Source organism: Oenanthe melanoleuca, chromosome 6 (genome assembly GCF_029582105.1).
Source record: "Oenanthe melanoleuca isolate GR-GAL-2019-014 chromosome 6, OMel1.0, whole genome shotgun sequence".
Lineage (NCBI taxonomy): Eukaryota > Metazoa > Chordata > Aves > Passeriformes > Muscicapidae > Oenanthe > Oenanthe melanoleuca.
The window spans coordinates 6240105-6262323 of NC_079340.1; the positions used below are offsets into that span (position 1 = coordinate 6240105).

Consider the following 22219-nt stretch of genomic DNA (forward strand, 5'->3'; position numbering starts at 1 on the left):
TGAGCATATTTTATGCAGAGCCATCTACTGTGAAAACTGCATCCTAATGAAGAATATCAGTACAGCAAAATGAAATAAAAACCAACACGATCATACTATTGATTTTCTCCATCCACACAGACCAGACTTAAATTCTGTTAGCTTGAGAAATCTGTTGAGATAACTCTCCAACACAGCATTATTGCATTTCATTTAATGACTTTTCTGAACACACAATAGGTCCTAAACCAATTCCTCTTTTTTTTTCTGAACATCTTCTAATAAAGTTGTTCTAAATGTGTTTTGATTTGACACCTAAACTGGTTACAGTAAAGCATTTTTTATTTTTATCAAATATTCTATTATATTAGAGGTAAGTTTTTTAGTCTATAAATAATTAATTCAAAGGAGCTTCAGTTTAACAGTACCTACCTAATAGACAGAATCACTTAAGGCAGCACGCTGGCAAATTTCAGCTTTAAATCAGAAGCTGATCTGTCTTTGCATAACAAAATGGCAACTTCTCAGAAGAAAGCATCTTCTGAAGAAAGTTTTAAGAAACTCAAGCATGAACACTTAAAACTGAAGTCAGTACAAGCCAACAACTTCTGTACTAATTTATTATATTGCTTGTTTGTGCCAGAAGGGGATGAGATTTGTTTCTGTCTAATATAATAGCCTTTATTTCAACAGAAACTAGAACAATTAGAAACGACTTTTGGTCCCTCAACAATTTGCTGTGATGGAAGCTTTATTTTTCAGGTCAGCGCTCTCCATTTTTTGATTGCTCAATGGGAGTGCCACAATGGCTGAAAAAAAAGGTTCTGAAAGTTCAGGAAATAGAAACTGCTGACCACCTGGTGAAGGAATAATGATTTATAATATATGAATAGGGGCAATAATTGGATAGGAGGCTGTACTCAAAAAAAGCCTTAATTCACAGATCTGCCATCAGAAAGTCATAATCCATCGATCTAGCATCAGAATGATGGATTATGAATTTTTGAGAACATGTAGGTATGTCAGCTTCATGAGCATTCCAGGAGTTGTAGTCTAAATGGTTTTACTGAGATAATTTGAACAATTTCATCTTTTTCCAATAAAGCTGATGCACTAATATTTTGAAATATAAAAGTTCTGTTGTTTTTCTTTTAAATCCTAAAAATCCTCCAACTGAAGATCACAGGTTTCCATAAATTGATATTGAAGCATTTTTTTTTATTGACTTCAAGTTGTGTAATTTTCTAACAGAGATGACAAGTTTAAAACCTAATTGCTTTTTACGACAAAAAAGTTTTCTATTCAAGTTTGGAGGCAAAATATACGATATGCAAAGTGAGGAATTAATTATCTTGTTTTCTTTCAGGAAAGAACTGACATATCTTATGCATGCTTCCCTCCCTGGGCTACTTAAAAAAAAAAAAAGTTACTACGTGGATTTAGATAGAATACTTTATGAAAAGAAATAATACTCTTGCAATGCTTGAATACCTAGAGGTTGAAATGCATTTTTTAAACAGAAGCTTTTGACATTTTAAATTAAAAAAAGACAGGTGTAACTTCACAAACATGGGCTTAGGTTCTTGAATGAAATATTCACGAAAGTTCTAGAGATAATTTCATTGAGCATTGCATACTTATTTAAAAGTAAACCACAATTTCATTCATAAAATTCCATTGCAAAATTTTCCACTGGCTTTTCCCCAGTTTCATAAATCACCTATCAATTAACAACTGTGACATTAGACTCATTCAGTGGCTCTGATGGGTAAGAATTCTTCCAAAACTGCTTTCTATGTCAGTGAAGTGATGAGATTAAAAAGAAAATCCCATATAGTAAATGTAAAATATTACTAAGTACTTTCAATGTATATATTAAAACTAGAGAAAACCTGTGACTAGAACACCTTCCAAACACCTTATTACACAAGTAATAAGGGCTAAAGGGCAAAAGAAACAAACCAAGCCAAGCCAAGTGTATCTCTGTTTTTTTTGGGGTGTTTTTTTTTGTTTTGTTTTGTTTTTTTTTCCTGGAAAATCATTTGTCTAGGGGGCTGAGTTTCTCCTTTGTTTTTTCTCACCTTATTTTCTTACCTCCTTACTCACAAAATGTTCTAAAATGTTCTGTCTAAAGGGGGCTTATTAATAAAGGAACTACTTCGGTGAAGTTTTTTGTTTGACTTCCCCCCCACCCTTTTGTCTGAGTAATGGTACCACAGAGGAAATGTCACAGGGCTCTTTCATAATGACTGAAATAATTTCTTTCACTAAGCCTCATGTATACATTAAGTAAAGACATCCTGGGTGTCAGCCCAGATTTCAGAGCAAACAATGACAGCAACAATACCAAAAGAAGGGAAAAAGCTGCAGGAAAAATAATGCCCTTTTTTATAGCAGACAGAAGCAATTTACTTCATTTTGACAATTAAATATGAAATGGCTAACAAAAAAACCACTGCAATGCTCCACAAACCCCTTCCTCTAAACACATCTAACATTCATAAAGGTCTCTCATAAAGGAATCACATCACTGAAAAGCAACTACTTCTTTAAATGAGCCTTAAGCAACAATTACACTGCACAACTGATCAAAAGAGAGCACCTCATGCAATTAACTTTTCTGGGGAATTACCATTGGCAGGCTGTAATTACTCACTTGGAAGGCAGTAGTGAGGACACCTTGGCCAACTGTTCTCTGCCTGTGATTTATATGCCTGAGGCAATGACCAGTGGCCAGGCTATCAGTGTGGCAGCTCCCCTCAAAGAGCATGTTGTGCAGCACCAAACCAGGTTCTCTATTACTTCATCATCAAACCATCCTCTACCTGCATTTTCTTTGGATCCTTTTCGACCTAAGTATTTACCAGCTCAACTCAATTAAGCTTAAGCCATCAAATGAGAACAAGTAGGGTGACAACAACCTTTCCAGACTGAGGAAAGCCTACAGCACTTAGGACTGCATGCAGGGGAAGACAGGGGTACGCTGGGTATCTCCCAGTTCTTCCTCTTTTTTGGAGTTGTGCATTAGTCCTACCCTTTTTCTTGTTATTGAAGTGGTTGTTTCCTTTCCTTGTCTCCACTGACACCACTAACTCATTTAATATATGTCATGAAGCACCAGTAGATGTTAACTTTCTGCCTTTAATGATCCGTGCTTGAACCAATGACCTTGAAGTGCAAGGCTGCATAGATCTTTACCATTCCCTCAATAGCCAGACCTTTATTCATCAAGTTTATAAGCAAGATCTGTGTGCAAAAGGAATGCTTACTCACAACTACTATTATGGTTGTTCTGCTGGGACACTGAACTGAAAGAATGTGAGTTATAAAGTGCATGGGTTAGTAAAATTTAAATCAAGCAAATGTTTAATATTAAACCATTTCATCTTTTTCCAAAGTTCAGCAAATTTATTACAAAGCATTGAAATTGCACTTCAAGCCCTAAGGCTCACAGTGTTGGAGCCTGCCTTATTAACATAATTAAAATAGCATAACTCAAAATTTATTAAATAATTAAACATATGCAGACTTATTGTTTACTTCCAACTGATAACATGATTCTAGCTAAAAATTTGCACTGCTTCATAGCTAACAAGTTGCAAGAGCACGTTCCCCTTTTCCTGCTGTGCATATGATTAAAAAGGCAGGGGTTAAACGCTGCAATAAAAAAAAAAATGGGGAATTCTATTTTTGGTAACAGTGCTGCTTAGTTCTTCCCTCTCTTTTTTACAATAAGCAGGTGCTGCTGAAGAGGTGAAAAGTCTCATAGTAGGAGGACATTGAGTTTGAGAAGGGTAGAAAAATGATTCCTTGAAAAGAATCGTCCTCCCTTCCACACCCACTACACACATTGTATCGCATTTTTCCACCTTAGCTGCAGGAGAAAGCAAGCTATATCCACTATATTACTGGACACACATAGCTTGTGAGACCTTGTCTAGAGGATTGCTCAACAAGGGTAAAGCTGACAATTTTATGTGGCATAAAAATCCTATGCTCACACCTGCATGGCCACAGAGGGCTTCCAGAGGTCACAGAGACAGGTTTTATGGAAATCTTATTTTCTTGATTCTGAAACCACAGAAAAAATGCCTATTTTTTCTGCAAATGTAGTCTGCTTATCTTCATTTTCTCCTGCAACAATTCTGCATTCTCCTTCAGTCACTGCACTGATCAGCAGCCCCTCCCAACATATGAGGTGGAAAGCCAACGACAAAATTAAAACAAGCTGGCAAATGTACCTATATATACATATTTCATGTTAGCACAGTTATGCTCCAGAAATTATGGCAACAGCAATAGTATTCTGCTGCTGTGATCATGGATAATCAAAGCAAGTAAAAAAAAAAGCCAGTGCTGAAATATTTTCAAAGGTATGAAAGTCTTTACTGTTGTGTAATTTAAATTTACTTGCCATCACTTGAAATTTCCTTTCGTCTGCGTGATTAGAATTTAAATGCTCCCAAAGTACATTAACAAATATAATTCCTGTTATATTGCAGATATACTGCAGCAATCTCCTCTTAATGCTGAAAACTAACTACACTCCTTACTTCGCTCCAGAACATACAAAGCACAATTAATTAAAATGATTTCAAATGAAGTCTCATTTGGGAATGACCCACAAGATGAACCAATATACCACTTTCTACTCTACTTACACTTGCATATATACACCCACACATCACAAAGCTGTAGCAATATATTCCGCAACTGTAAATATGGGATGTTTGCATTTTAGAGAGAGTATTTTTAATGTAATAGTTTTCAGTTTGAGGCCAAATTTTGCCGATATTACACCCCATGGTAATGTAGTGTTTATTTTCTATACAATCCTAGCAGTTCCCCTGAAATTACTTGGGACATGGTGGATTGAGGAAATATTAATTGAATGGTAAATCTTAGCTGCTCACTCAAAATTTATACCTAACAACAGTAACAAAAGGACAGACATCACAAGCTTTCTCATGCAGTATCACATAATGAATTTGTCTAAAAATCGCCATCCCAAATTCTTTAATTTTCAAATTCAAGATGTTTTTGATGAATAGAAATTACTGTTCCCTGAAGACAGAGTTTCAGAGCACATTAATGTTGTATCAAAGATTTAATGTGGCCTGAGTAAATTTGGTCTTAATTGGGAAGTAGTTGATAGTCAACCTGAATGCCAGGTAAACACGAAGATGCAACACACTGCTAAGACACCACTATTTATTGTAGCATTGGTCAAGTTAAGTGTACTCCTCATAAGCAGCTTTAATTTTTCCCCACCATACTGATCTTATCAGATTTGACAGGCAGAATCCTGTAAGCAGCACAAATCTATAAAATGACCTTTTACAGAACTGAATTCCACAGAGCAGGGTTTAGTTTGTTAAGTCATGCTACCTTTTCTTTAGTCTTTGTCCATTTTCTCCAATTGATTTAGTGGAAGGAGAAAATGAAAATAAAAAAAAAAAATCTAATTCCGTATGTCTGTATAGGTTAGAATTATTGATACCTATCTGATTAAATAATTTATTTCACTACTAAAACTGCTAGTATGTAAAAAGATAAATGTTAAGGAAGAAAGCAGATTTGTCTTTTTAAATGTATTGGTTCACTGCAAAATGGAACAAAACCAACTCATGCTATGGTCTACAAAGCCGTAAATACATTAAAATGGCAATCAAGCTCTGAAAAACTTTAGGGCTTAATTCTCAATTCCCAGAGCAACACAGTTGCCTGTTTAATACACCATGCCCTGTTGACCATTTTATGTATAACCTTTAAACTTTCCCATTACCTAAATAAGCTTCATTACCACAGACTTCCACATTTTATCCTAATGCATATGGTTTATTGCTTATCAGTTTGTGAATATTCCCATAAATATAAAAGAAAAAAACACAGCAATCCAGGAGACAAATTTTCATTTTATCTTACACTTGTCAAATATTAAGATTCTCCTAGTCTGTCAGATTTCTAAGCCTGTCTAATGTCTTTCATTTGTATCCAAAATTAATAAAGTCTATCCATGCTGTATGATTTTCCAGTTGCTCTGATTCTGATTATGCACAATAATTTGTAATTTAAATTCACAAAGATGTGCCAATGTAGCAATGTATTTATGTCAGTTTTAAAGGTTTTCTTGACTCTGATACCAAAGCCCTGTTCTTTTCTCCCATTATAAAGTTCCAGTAATGCTTGGACTGACCAATTACTGCTGATAATTTGATTATGTACCCTCTTTCTTTTATTATTTACCCATTTAACTGAGCATTGATCAGAACAAAGAGACAATTAAATATACTGCAATAAAACCAGCATGAATAATAAGAGTAGGAACTGAAGACAAACCAGCAGTTCTCCAGAAACACAGACATAAGACTGAAATCCTGTCTTTAAATACTCCTATTGTCTCTGATCATGGTAGGGCTGCAAAGAAAAGGACATTAATTTTACATTCAGTAATTCAGACAGCTCTATTTGCAAGGAGGAGGGACAAAAGATAAAATCTGTGTCAAGGCAAAATAAGTAACATTTGGCTCCTTACTTGACAATTTCTTGATTTCTCAAACAAAACATGATTATTAAACAGAAATTAATGGTTCACTGCACAGTTCCATGCATGCAATATCAATAGACACAAGGGGTCATTCTCAAAATCAACAGAAACATAATGGCATTTTTAGAAATTCCACTGGAGGGCACCACAGTGGACCAATGGTAGAATTATTAAAAAAAAAAAAAACAAAAAAAAAAAAAAAAAAAAGAGAAAAAAAAACAAAAACACACACACAAAAAACCAACTGTTCCCTTTGCCCCACTTATCCCACGCCCCCTAGCTCTAGCCCTCACTTTCTTTTAATCTAGAACTGCCAGGCCAACAGCAACGCTAAAAATTGAAAAGAGTCTATTGTGAAACTAAAACATTTCAATACTTCACTGGAAATCTGACCATTACAGGTAATTTAACATTTCTCCAATTTTAAGTCTTAAACTACATCCTAATTCCCAAGGAATATAAAAAGCTGGTGCAATATCTTTCTTAGAATAAAAGACAATCATTAAGATCCTAAATGTATAACAGATAGAGACAAAAATGATAGATGGGCACCATGAATACAAAATGAACACTAAGAAAAACGCTAAAAACGCTGAGAGACTGTAAAGCAGATATTCAAAGTAGAATAATCTCTAAGGAACATCCCTAGCACTCTTCCATTTTGTTATATAACACTACTATATGCATTGGTAGCAATGTATTACAATCTTTTCACAACACACAACATCCAGTAAATCTAGAAATAGACCTGAATTCCAGCCTGAAACTTGTCCACAGCCTTCATCAATGCAAAATTCAAGATGTCTCTAGCACAGGATGTTCTCACAACTCTGAGACCATATTTGGATGGCCTTCCTATAAATGAGGCATGCAACATTCATCTTTATCACTTACAATCTATGCCATTTCCTTAGATTGTGTTCACAAGCCAAATTTGATAGGCACAGTCAAAATAAATGACACTGCAAGTGCACAGGAGATATTTTTCCTTGCCTAGTGTTATTTGAATAGAACAGAAACAACACATAAAGCACAGGAATTCTAATACTAAGAAAATAGTCATATGCATTTCAGCATGTAATTCATGCAGAATGTCCTGTTCTGTGGGAGTAGTAACAATATTTTCTGTAATATTTATTTACAATATTGTGGGATTCTTGTAGAAACAACCAAAAAGTCAGAAGGACCACTTGTTACAAAAGTGGAAAGCAGAATGTTGAGGTATTTCAGCTGAAAACATCTGTATTTGTTTAAGTTTTATCCTGGACACAGCAAAATCTGCAGTGTAACTCTGCAGAACCAACACAGGCTCTGACACAGGCTTTGCAGTCAGAGGACAAAATATGAGGATGAAATCAGCCTATTAAAAAAAAAATAAAGTGAACACTCACCACATAAGCATCTTAAGGTCAGCCAAAGCGTCTGCCCACTCTAATAAGTAGGAAAAAGCAAACTTTAAGTATAAACAAGTAGGTATTTCTTCTCTTTGCTTTATGTTGGCCAAGAGGAGATTCAGGATGAGTTCATTACCAAATTTTTAACAGTGCACGTGGAAAATCAAACAAAAAAAAATTTAGATAATAGTCTTAACTGTGAAGAACACCAAAAGGCTCCAACTGCTGTGTTTTTAAGCCTGCCCTGAGAGATACAGTATATTCTACCTATTCAAAGTTTTCTGAGTGCTCAAAGCACTCAATGAAGTCTCAGCTTCCACAGAAACACAGTGGATTTGTGGAAGACTCAGTCAGCACAAGGTTAGCTATGGCTGATGGAAGTGGCAGATGGGAGCCTATTTCCCAAATCAGAAGAGGAGACAGTGAGGGTCAGTGGGCTGGAGCCGGTGGGAATTGGCCACCAGCCCATACTGAAGAAGAGATTGGAAGGACAGAATTTCTACCCTGCTATGTTGCTAGCAATGTGCAAACGACTCCTGCCTCAGGATCAAATGGTGAAGGAAACTGGGCAGACAGGAGAGAAAGGGGCCAGAACCAAGGTCCTGCACTGCCACATCTGGGCTACCTTGGCCTGATCTCTTTGGATGCTCACCAGGTGCAGGGGAAGGAGTGCATGGAGAGCACACTACACCCAAGTATGTATATGGCTCTCCTTCCAGTACCATTTGGCAGCTTATTCCCATATTTCTGGTGCCTTACAATACTGTTGTGTATTCAGACTCTTGTGAAAGAATCAAACATTATGCTTTGGATAAACTCCATCCCTTTGCCAAATGTTTTCCTCATTTAAGCCCTAATAAAAACATTTTGAATGATTACACTGAACTTAAATGGTGCTGGAGTCTTCCAAAAATCGAGCAAGCTACAAAGAACAAATAATACAAATGCTGAAGAAAACAGTTGTTTCGTTAATATTCTATTTACACAGCTGGATTCTTAGGAATTTTATCCATCAGTATATTTAGTAAGCAAGGCAAATTAATGCTTAGAATTGCCATTTCCTCAGTGAAAAACAAACCACTAAAATGAAAAGGCTCCCCCACAATCTGTCTCTCCCTGCCCCAATTCCAGATAGACATATCCACCTCCCCCATAGCCATGAACCACTAAGGAACTGGAGAGGATTCTTCACAGACAGATGTAATTTATAACAAAGGCAGGAAAAGGCAACCCTAACACAGAGCTTGCTGCCCTTCCTATAAAGTTCACCTCCTTACCAAGAAAAAGCAGAGAATAATTTGTTTGGTTTCTGTACTCAACTGCTTTTTCTTTTATTGTGAAACGTTTCCATTGTCCTTTTATGTTTTGATTATTGAGTAAATTTAGAGACTTGCCAAATAGCCCTAGATTGTTAACAGACCACCACTATTTAACTTTGAATGCTTTAACAAAATAAAGGCACAGTTCACATTAATATTCGAAGCCCTCATTTTATTTATTATCTTTCCTTTGAAATATAAACAATTTTCTTAGCTAAGGTTTATTAAATGTAAGCTTAAGTAGCAATATAAGTTACCTCACATACCAGACATGCTATAAAATTTATGTTTCTAATGAGTAGCACCACATTTTGCTGACCTTAGCATATTTATAGGAAATCAAAATAAATTTTTTATGAATTAAATATTCAAATACATTAGACTCAATGTTCAGTAAAAATATTTTATGTTGTATCTTACAAAAAATTGTAAAATTCAAGGTGGAAATAGAAGACACACAAACTTTCTGGTGCATTTTAAGAAGGAACTTTAAAGGATTGTAAAATTTGTCAGTTATTTAGACTTGGATTACTTTTGTCCTCATAACATCAACAAAAAGGATGAAAATTTATTAAAATGTATATTGATTATAAATCATCATGGTAAAGAAATGTCATGCTATTTATTTATATGAATAACAGCAACATGTTATTCATAACATAAGGTCACAAGATGTACGAATTTGATACATAAATATTCACCCGTGGGGATATACTCCCATGAAATATCACATCACTTGCCCATTCCATGGATACTTTTATGAATACAATTTAATTTTCAAGATGATGAAAAGCTGCAGATAAAGGTAATGGGTACAAAACAGTTGTTAATTGCAGTATAAGGTCATGGATCTGTGTTTGCCAATTACCAAAAATTATTCAGGAAATCTTGGAAATAGGGTAACTGCTCTGGAAAACCAGTCTCCAGTACGTCAAACTGTACAGGCACCAAAATGGCACCTGCTGGCAAACAACTCTAAAAAAGAGCAGCTAAATTTGAACCAGCAAAATATAAATAAAATGTGGCACATTCTTGAAAAGCTGTTTGATCTCTGCTGCATTACATGGAAGAGTTTAACACTGCAAATAGCATCATACTGCAGCAGACATTATTAATTTGACTTAAAATAAAATGTATCTGTATTTTTTTGGCAGATTCCTTTCAAGTTATGTTCTTTGAACTTCCTAAAGTTGAGTTATTGTGCAAATAACTTTCTGCCTATGTACTAGCAGCAACCTACCTGGCTCTCACCAGCTTATGTACAAAGCCCTTCCAGTGGTTTGCCACACTGGCTGATAAAGAATCCTGTTTTCTAGATTTCTGTCTCCTCAGCAACATGCCCCATGGCAAGCTGAGGACCCCTAGATCATGTGGGTCTTGTTCCAGCAGAGCCAAGTACATTGTATGGCACCATGATGGAGCTGCAGCTCTGAAATGATCTTCAGAAGCACTGCTTTTGTGTCAGGGAGTTTAAACACAGACATATGAGAACAGCAATTCTGTTAAGTGTTTACTTTTTTGTTTTAAACTGGAATTAAATCAAACTGCAAAATTCTCAGATTCTCCTATGAAACAAAATTACTGATCTTTTCTCAGCTCCAAGTTAAATGGTTTCATGCTCAAGTTAAATGGTCTTTTCTTTCACAGTCAAGTTAAACAAGTAGAATTCCCAAAGGGCATCAACAGAGCGAGCTATTCTGGAGTACTAGAAAAGTAAAACAAAATTCATATCCTAATAGTCTGTGTTCAGGTTACTTTGGTTGACCACTTTAAAATTTCTCCAAGTGAATTTCTGCCAATCTCAATGTCTTCTATTAAAATCTACACCTTGATTGAGAGCCAATTTTTAAATGTGCTGTAGCCTTCTGATAGAGCACTTCATCACTTGCGTCATGGAACAGCCTGATGAATAGCAGAAACAGGCTGTCATTAATGTACTGGCTATCCTTCCAGTCAAAGCCTACAATTCCTAGCTGACCTGCATTCCAGCAAATAAACAAGCCATTACTGCTCTTATCACAACTATGTATGTTTACATATGTACAAACACATACATACAAACCACACACATACAGAAAGTGGAAATCAAGCCACTTTCTAAATAAATAATTTAAAAACTCATAGAGCACATCTGTGTATATATTAATTCCTGCATAGTTCCAGAACTGTTTTCCTGCCAAGAATTCAAGTTTTTCCCCTCTCTCTCTAACACCATACAGTCAAAAAATGTGACACTTTGTCAACTGTACAACTGAACTAAAAAGGGATCATGAGCCTCAATTTTTTTTTCTAGTATCTTTAGCTTTTTGTCCTCCAGGGAGCTTAACAATGCGACCCCAGTCACTTTTCAGTTTAATTTTGTGTATGTGAATAGGTCCATTGAAATTAAAGCTCTCAATTTGTTAAAAAGAGGTGCTTGGTGAAATGCTGGCTGGGTCAGAACCATGGTACTCAGTACACTGAAGGCACAACTCATGTCTGCTATTTGGCACTTGTCCTGTCTGGATTCTTTTCTTTCGTGACTTCACGCATGTTACTGAGTTAAAAAGCAGGCTTGTTTTGTATTTGATGTTTCCTAAGAAAATAAATTTAAAAATGTTTTGTTAATCATTCCCTAAATCATTGTAAAAGTACTCAGCACTGGCTTATGAATTTCACAAACTCTCTGGAGTTCTCACCAGCTTTTAGGGCAGAGCAGTTCAGCTACCAAAACTCAGGAATGTTAAAATTGCATTAGAAGACCATCAGCATGTGAAAATGTAACTGCTAAAGGTCAGTGTAGCTTCCCTACTGACAAATGAGTATAACAACACAATCTTTGGAAAACAAAGACTGTTTCTACTACACAACAGATACTTAACTATTTGAAGCAGCACTAAATACAATTCCAACAGACTCCACTTTTCATTCAGACTAATCATAAGTTCTTCAACATTTCTGGTTACAGCCATAGCAAGCCTCAAGATCAAAGGACTGGATATCCCTGAATTTTATCAAAAACCCACTGGCTCTCCAGCTGCTTACTTCAGTAATCTGGACTTCGGAACAGCACACTTCTGTAATGGACATCAAAAATTTCCCCTCAGACATCAAAAGACCAAGTACCAGTTTTAAACATCCATAATCAGAAAATAATGAACCTACTCCTGAAGCTGTAGTTTTGATCTTCATTGCAGTAAAGGCTTCAGGAATATGTTTTGAAGGGAAAAAATAAATAAGAGCATGAAAGAGAAATGGAATGTAACACAACATTAGCTTATCAAAAATACATGATGCCTGACTAATTTCATAGTTTATTAAATAAATAATTTTCTAGACAAAAGCAATGTGAGAGACATGATCAATTGATGAGTGGGCAGGAATACTGCACAGATTGGATTGAACACCCTTGAAGTCTATTCACTCTTGTATTCAATGACAAATTGGGAGGCGACATTGTGAGGACTTTTTTTTTTTTAAGCCTACAGTGCACTGGGAGTACCTCAGCTAGAAAATACAATAACAAAAGAGAACTAGAATAGCAGATGTACGATGAGATAGCCACACGACACAGATATAAAATGTGCTTCTAGGACCCATCATGTAGGCTATTCCCAGCAGAGGAAAAGAAAGCACTATTGATATTTTACAAGGCCTTGCTTTTATCTTAGCAACAATATTATGTCTGTTTGGTCACTTATGTTCTAAAAAAACTGATTTAAAGTGGAACAATTATACAAGAAGGTCAACAGGATGACAAGAGGCTGGTAAGGATATAAGCACACATGTATCAAAGTCTACCTTTACAGCAAAGAGTAGAGAAGGCTGGCTTTTTAGTCTAGCTGAATGAACACTGACAATAAGATTGCTGTCTCTTTATACACTAGAAAAATAAACACTGGGGATGGAACGAGAGCTAAAGGTCAATACTGGCACAAAGTGGCACAAGGACAAATACACATAAGCTTGTTATGAATACACCCAGACCAGAAACTGAAATTTTATAACAGCTACAGAAACCAGGCATCAGGGCACTTCCTAACTGAAAGAGCAAAGACAAAAAAATTTAACTTTTGTAACTGGAGTTTGACAGGTTTCTGAAGAGGATTATGAATATTTCCCTATGACAAAGCAGTATGACAGCTGACAATTGAAGACATTCCTTCCAGTCCTATGCTCTTCTTGATGTCTTTGCCATGGTGATATTTAGAAAACAAAGCTACAAAAAATCAACTTAAGGTTTTTAGACACTAAAAATATCTGACATCTCCAGGCTTTGAAAAGCACTCCATTAGCTGGGAAATGAGTTTCTGTAGCATAAACTGATATACTTATGGAAATATTCTAGTTTCATACATTTTCAAGAAATCATGGAGCAAATTTGTTTAAACAATGATTAACCAATCTAAATATGCAACGCCTAATGAGGATTATGTATCAAAGTCAATTTCGAGACTTTAGGATTTTTGCCATCAGAAGAAAAGAAAGCTTTATTAGTTTTCAAAAAGCATATTCTTTCTATCCACCTCCTTAAATTCAAACAAAGAAGGGATTTTGTTCAAACTTAAAAAAACACCCAACCCAACCCATAACTGGATAAAAGGACAGACATAGTCCAAAAGCTTAATGCTTCAGAAAGTAAGGAGTACATAGAATGAAAGCATTAATGGAAACTAGTTTGGAACTCTAAGTACAGAGGATGATATCTAGTGACTGCTATAATACTGAATCTGCACTGCCATTAAATTTAATCTTCGATATTTTTATTGCAACCTGACCCACTATGACATCTCTAAAGAAAATTACATTGTACACTACTATTTCAAGAAGTCAAACTTAGCTAGTCATCTGGGCCATAAAGTAGCAGATTACTCCATCAGGCTGGCTAAAGCAACTAGGACTAAAACAAGATTTACCAACCACATTATTTTTATTAGGAAATGTTTCAAAGCAGACATAATCCCAAAAGACCCTAGCCTCATACCATCCAAAAATACATAACAGAGACCAGCAAAAAACATGAACTGCAGTATAAGGTACAATTTTTAAATGAGAGAAAAAAAAATGCAAAATATGTTGTAATATATAATCCTATCAAAGCAAAATAAATTCACCAAATGTAGAAGTAGAAAATAATAAAAACTTCTACACAATTCATGTATTAACAATTCAAACCTTTGTTATAAGATCTGATGTGTTTACAGGAATTGCTCCATTGAATCCCTGAACAACAATATTTAGTCTGCACTCCTTCTGCTTTCCTTGAAACTGAGAGCTAATATAGGTGTACTAAATCACAGCTAGAGAGCAAGATGTCCAGAACAAGCAGAAGGTAAAAAACAGGATCTTTAACAGCAATATTCCCGAAGAACTCTGATATGGTAGCACTACTTCCATTTTATTTTGGATCATAGCCACAGAACAGCTAAACCACAGCTCCTTCTGTAATCATTATAAATGGGGCAAACTGCTCATAATAGTAACAGGAAAAAAAAGCAATGAATTTACTTGGCAATCTTAACACTTCTCAGCAATTCCTTGTACCGTCATGTTTTCTAAAAGGTATTCATGCATACATAATATATAGGTCTTTGTAGATCTGGAATGAAGGAGAAATAAGGGATTTGATAGTTAGAAAGGCAAGTTTTAAATTTTAAATACTGTCAAAGTAGGTTAGAAGTGTGATGTGTGTTTTATCATCTAACCAAGCATTCATGTCTTTCTGTTTTAACCTTTTTTTCCTAGGCAATATGATCACCTCAGGCAGTTTGAAGTTTAAAGGCTTTAGCCAATTAAAAAATAAAATTAAAAAAAATTAGCCTGGCATTTGTTACCTTTTTTAAGACTTGAACACTTTGTTTTACAGAGGTGGCTTTATTATGCTAGCTGCATCGAATGTAGAATATTAATCAGACTGCGAAGTTCCACTAATTATGTGCTACTTTTAAAAAACTTAGATTTTGTTAAACGGCACAACCACAGATATTGTATGCATAATCTGAGTTTTGAGTCATTTCCCTTTTCTTGTCTGATTTTATTCTACACAGGAAATGACAGGGTCATTTGGAAATAACTGCAGTGAAAGATCAAAAAGGAAACTTGATTGAGAACACTGTATAATTGCCTGTGCTAGAGAAAAAAAAATTACAATGACTTTACAACCCATTGCTATAAGATTTCACTGGAAAACACACACTGTGGTTTCCCTAAAAGGATATCCATTACAACACTGAGTACAGCTTTTATTTGTTGTAGCTGCATCTCTTTTAAAGAAGCAGATCTTCTCCTGAGGCTGTTGGGCTTTTATTCCATAGGTAATTCTTTCTGGCACACATACTTGGTGAGCTCAAGCCCTTTCAGTGGAAGCAAATCAATTCTGTTGAAGCAAGTAATTTCACTGACTCATCTCAAAGTGTTCATTTACAAAAAGGAGATAATCCTGTAATTAAGCTCTTGGAACACCATGGTTCTTGTTATTTGGGCAAATCTGGACATTACAATTTACAGTGTTCTGTTACAAAAGAAGAGGCTTCTATTGCTGCAGCTAAAGGAAAACTTTTTAGACAATAGTTGCACTCAGCTTAGAGTCAGAATCACATCCAGCTTTGGGCTGTGGTGTGTCTGCGGTGGCCTTTCTATTTTTTTGGTAAGACATTGGTCTACATTAATAGGACAGCAGCCAAGCTTTCAGCACAAATTTACTATCTACTTTCAGCACAGAGATTTCCCAGTCGATCTCCTGTTCCCTAAGCAGATGCACTGCAGAGCAAACCACCTCATGAGTGCTCCTGCCACAGCCACACATACCAAACCATGGCAGTCCAAAAAACTGCTCATCTAAGGGACTGCAAAATAGAAGCAATGATCTCTTTTATGCACAAGAATTACTAAATAAAGTTACAGCAAAAAAATTGAAGTCTGTGCTGAGTTCACCTCTCCTCACATTTTAACACATAAAGCAAGTGCAAATAATGCCATATATTTGTATGTGCAGCTTCAATACCTTAAACTTTTACTTATTGAAGAACAATGCATCACCTATGAAAATGAACTCTAACAGAATATAAGTATTGATTTTCTTGGGTGTTGGAGTGTAGTTGGACAAATTAAAAGCTCTCTGCCATGGAGCTCAGAATACAAAACAGATGGATTGAAGTGGCAGCACAGGTAAGAAAAGGCCGTAAAGGGGTTACAGCTAAAGATTGTCATGCAGGGTTTTGTGACAGGTGTAAGCTGCAGATGGCACTTATTGCTTGGATGGAACATCACTGAAGTCATTCCCACCACTGCCCAGAGGTGCTGGTACCCTCAGCAAAGGTGGTGCTCCCCAGCAGAGCCTGCCCAGGGCAGCCCCTGCCTGCAGCTGGGACAGTGCATAATGATGTCACCCAGCCAGAAAGGAATCTTCAGGAAACACAAAGACATTTCTCTTAAGCTAGTCTAAAACTTTCTAAGACTAATGATTCAAGTTTACACACACAAGAATTACTTAATCAAGTAATTAGCCTCACTAAAATAGATTTTACCAATTAAGAAGTGCTACCTAAGGATCTGATTACCTATAAAATGCCCACCCTAACATAGCAATGTTGAAGTTCTGCTCTACCTTTGTATTGACAGTTTTATCACCAATTTCATCATAGTTGGAATTTTAATCCACCTTGTAAATGACAAGAATAATTTCTAAATATTTGCATCCATGTCAAGAAAAGTATTTTTTTTTAATAATATGATTAGTTAAAAGCAACATGGAAAGCAATTATCCCACATCACCAGAGTCAAAATACCAGGTGAAAGTGTAAAGGAATTTTTCCAGTTCACTAATTTTATCTTCATCGTGTACTGATAAGCTAAAATATAAGTACCATCAAAAATATTACAATGCTTTGCCTCTCTAGGCAATCAGTTGGCTCCTAATACAAATTTAAAATGCAAATATTTTTTGATGTATTATAACACATATCCTCAAAAAGCACAGTCAGGCTAAAAGAAGGTTTATTTTATTAACTGAACCTGTCCATTTGATTAAAGGCCACATTCTGCAACAACACATTTTCTTATGTATTTTTTCACATGTAAATTAGAACACATGATAAAGCACACTGTGAAGCCAACTCACTATTGTTAACTGAATTATTTCAAAATGTTCAGTTTCTAGTTTGCTTCTTTCTTTATAATACATATAATTAACTCTTGGTGGCTACAGCAGAAACAAAACTCTGTACATGCACATGCATACATCTCTATCAGGACTGTGGTCAGACTAGGCACAGCACACAACATTTCTGATTTTGACTGCTGACTTTAAAGAGTCAGACTTGTTGCTAATTCAAATTACAAGCATCAATGTACAAATACCTACACAAAAGTTTTCCTGATTTAGCACAACTAACTACTTAACCAAGCAATGAACTCACACTTTTTTGAAATCCCAAATTAATTTTGAATACGAGGATCAAAACATCTTAAGTTGCAGTCTTTAATCAGCCGTTTTACATTAGTAATGCAGGGATGTTGACATAAAGCTGCTTTGAGCAATATAAAACATGTGTCACAGTGCACTCGTTAAGTAACTGCATAATGAGTTCCATCTATATAAATGACTCACCTCATTACTTATCACAGGTTCTTCTCTACGACCGTGGAAGAGGTATTCATATGCTTTGTAGTGTTTAAATAAACTGAAAAACAACATAACATAGACTACCACAGCTGTAAGTTTTTGGAAAGGTAACAGCATTGTAAGTTTTGTTAAACTAAGAGTTTCCCTCCAGCATGGTAACATTTCAAATTTTAAAAAGAAACAGTTGTTTAACTTCAGATACAACAAGCAGCATATTTAGTTTGCAGGATTTATTATCAGATGACTGTAGAAAACACAGAGTGATACTTAAAAATACATCCATAGTCCTTATGAAATTGAACTCTGAGAAGACAAAGTTCCACTCTGAAAAAAGTAATTCCTGAAACACTTATCACCAGGATACTTTGGTCTTTATTATCAGCAATAACAGACAAGAAGGAAACAAAGCCAAATCAGCTTTCAGATTCTGGGATAGGCTGCCAGTGCAGGGAGAAAGTTTGATCTTGGAACACCAAAACAATAAAGAATAGAAGTATTCATTCTCTCAAGGTCACTCTGCAAAATCAGTGTAGCATTTCCTCAAAGGAAAACTAAAAAACGAAATTAACACACAGCAGTTTTGTGTATTACAACAAAAGTAACTTTAAATAGACTTTGTCAATGCCAATCTATTTATCTTTCTTAAAACACATATGGCTTGGCTTTCCATTTCATATGTTTTAAATAATTTTCTTTGTTTCCTCTTCTAATGAACAATGATATAGATTTGCTTAACCAAAAGTTTTGTTTGTCACAGTCTGTTACAGTTAGTTCATCTCTTACAATCATGATACAGAACTCCTGGATTCTGTCATGTCACTGCTCTGTGATTTCAGAGCAAGTCCAGTTTGAAGAATGATTCCAAGAATTTATAGCTGTCCTGCCTGCTGTATCCATGAAAGGTACAGAAATATTTGCAGGGAACATCTGTAACTGGTTCCTGTGCTTTCTGGCTAGGGACAGAACACAGGTTCTTTTCTTAAGAGACCCATCAGTAGGGTCAGCAATACCCGTGGCTTGGTACCGGCAAGGCACACGTAAGAAGTCTGGCTACCATTAGCTAGAGGCTGCCTTCCCTCAAACTCAAATTAATTAAGTCCTTATAGTATTTGTAATTCCATTTAAGTACATTTTTATTGCAGCACTTCACCAAAGAATTCCTGGCATGTTTTAGTGGAGACACAGAAATTATGTTTAAAGAGAGCTCAGGACTTAACCTGGAAATGACTCACACTGATTTATGTAAATATATGTCCCCTTACATACACACCTGTAATTTGGTAAAATTCTAACAAGGATTACTTGGAAAAAGACAAATATTTTAGTAACATTACAGACACACAGGAAATAAGACATATATCCTTCCTATCATAATGGCAGAAATTAATATTTCAATTTGTTCTCTTATCCTAATGCTTTGGAAACAAGCCAGATTTACAAAACCTGAAAGTCAGGTCTTTTCATTCCCTTTAGCCCCCCAAATGCGTTATGATATTCTTTATGGACTATGTTATAGGTACATATAATTTAAAATATATACGCAAAAATATTAGTAATTATTTCAGGCATTTTATGTCTTTATTTTAAACCAGATCTCTGTTCAACCTGGCACCCCCAATCCTGTATGAAGGAAAATATTCCTCCATTTAATGCTCTTTAAATCAAATGACAGAAATTAGACATCAGAATTTATCTAGAAAAAACAGTATAATTTTCTTTCTTGTATCAAGCATTATACAAAATGCCTCCTTTTATTTCTACTTGTTGAGAACAATTTAAAAATTCCATAGCAATTACACAGAAATAATTTTACTTGTGTAAGTAATATTGTTAAGAATAGGCCCTCTTATGATGTCATATGAGAATCTGAAGGTGATTAACAGTGACATATTTCCCCAGCTGCACTTCTTCCTGAAAAGAAAACATCAGGAGCTATGTGGATGTTTTTGCCCAAGGAGACAAGATGAAAAGATGATAACTGTCACCTTCCACCAAACCTGAAGGTATCATTATAGCTGCCACAGTTTGTGCCCATGTGGTTAAGCTTTTGTCCCTTTGTTTGAGTTATAAATGCCATGGGTTTACACCTCCATCTGTAAAAATGTGATCTGAACTACAGCATGTCATACTCTCTGAAGAAGAAAAAAAGCTACAGGCTTATGATTTAAAATTAAACAAACAAAAATGTATTGAACTAATATATTAATTTGAATTTTAGTAAAACTCAAACTATTTCTGAGTTCATAAAGTTTAAAGTATACCCAGTTAAGCATGCTAATTCCATTCTTATTTAGAAAAAAATATTCCAGTGACTGAAATAACGGATTGCATAAACAGGAAACATATGATACATTTCAGGGTACGTGTGTACATCCATGATGTCGCCACAGTACACATTTGTAAAAAATTGAGCAGTTTGGACATACAACCACATATTTGGTGGCCAAAATAGCATTCTGCTGCAAAAGTTTTGCAGCTTGATTGTATTTCTTTCCAGCTAATACTTTGATGGAAGTAGGATGAAGCACCTAATCTCTTGGATGAAATTCTTCTGACTGTGAAGGAATTACTTCGTGGGCAAGATATCTCTCAATGGATAATTTATACAAGAGCTATAGATCTGATATTTGGAAAGAACATTTGTTCCATATAAATATACAACAGACAGACAGGAAGACAGACGTAAAAGGAGTTGAGACATCTTAAATGCCAAGTTTCCTTTTAGTTTAGGGCTAGTACTTGGCAGGACATTAGTCCACCTTGACTACAGAAATTTGAGATTTCAAGAGATGTTCTTATTTCTTATCTCTTATTTCTTACTTTTTATTCTTATTTCTTAAGTGTTTTGTATTTTCCATGAAAAAGAAACAAATGAAAAAATCAGAGAGCAGGAGGAAGAGACATATTTTATAGCCCAACTGTAAGAGAAATTGCTTGCAATGGGTTTAAATCCCCATCTGAATCTAAGTACTCTAAACTGGAAGGCTAATAGCTACCCTAGTATATTGCCTTTCTTCAAGAAAAAATACTTTTCTGCATTCAGGAAAATACTCTAAAAACCCCCTCTTTGTTGTGTTAAACTTTTCCTAAAGAACAGTCAGAAATTCCCAACAAATCTATATATGGATCAGTCATAATCTTACTCAATTTTTATTATTTTTATTATACCCCCACCGTCACCCCCCCATTTAGGTCAGAAAATGGGCTGAAAGGCTGCACCTGCAGTACAGTGGATGAGCATATACTACAGGAGCAACTTACCAATTTTCCATCTCCTTGCCCCTGACATTCATGGATGGTTAAACAGTTTGAGAACCATTCTGTCCATCATGTACTGCAAACAGGGATATGTCAGCACAGCCACTGCCTTAACCATGGCATTTCAGGGGTTAAGTGTACACATTACTATAAAGTAAAAACTTTATACAGGGGCATTACTATTGCTATCAGACTCAGTATTTTAATCAAATAAATAACAAATTTACTGCTGTTAGCATCTCTTTCTGTGTCTCCATTTAAAAGCTGAGACACATCACAAAAACCTTTTAATGTACATACCGGACTTCTGCTGATTTTGAAATGAAACATTTTTATGCCTCCTATATGATCAGAACCTTAATTCTGTAAGCAAAAAACTTTAAATTACTTCAGTCCACTATAACTGTCAAGGCCAGACAAATACTTAGAGTAACAGCCTCCAGATATGATCTAAACAAGACAAATGAGACCTACAATTTAATTCAGATGGAATCTAAAAGCAGCTTTTAAAAGCAATATAAGAATATTGTCCATACACAACTGTGTTCTTGAAACAAAATCTAAAAGGAATATTTTCAGCATAATATTTAATCTTACTTTTTGATAAACTTCCAGTCTAAATTTATTTTCTGGGCTTTGACACCTGAGGCCAGATCTTTACTGCTCCTTGCATATTCTCTCTTCTTTTTCATGATTTAAAGTTTGATGTTTGCAGTATGTTGGCACAGTAGGAAGATATCCAGTAAAATAATAGCAAAATACTAGTAATAGTAGTAATAGTAGTAGTAGTAGTAGTAGTGTAATAAAAAATGTGTTGATGTTGTTGTTCTTGTTGTCACTGTTATTTTATCAGTCATTTTCACATTAAGGAAATATCCAGTATATTTCATTATATTAGATTACTGAAAGAAGAACAGATTCTGTTGAAATAAATACCTGGTAACCAAGTAATCAATGATTGCTTTGGCTTGCTCAATGCTGAATAAATTCAGGTCACCTCTTTCTTCAGACTCAGTTTCTCCTATTCCAGACATTGCTCTTTCAAGCTCTTTTAAATTATCTCCCAAGGTCATATGTTTCCCTGCAAAGTAATCCCAAAGAACAAAAACTATGTATAAAC

At 35.3% G+C, this 22219-nt stretch overlaps 1 protein-coding gene across 2 annotated transcripts in view; it reads right to left on the minus strand.

Annotated features, from left to right (window-relative positions):
- CABCOCO1 (ciliary associated calcium binding coiled-coil 1) overlaps window positions 1–22219 on the minus strand; it is a 54090-nt gene that overhangs the window by 19348 nt on the left and 12523 nt on the right. For both annotated transcript variants that reach the window (XM_056494751.1, XM_056494752.1), the window contains exons 4-5: window positions 22036–22180; window positions 17827–17899 (exon numbers count right to left, since the gene is read on the minus strand). In XM_056494751.1, coding sequence (XP_056350726.1) covers window positions 17827–17899; window positions 22036–22180 — 218 coding nt within the window. The remainder of the gene's footprint in view (window positions 1–17826; window positions 17900–22035; window positions 22181–22219) is intronic.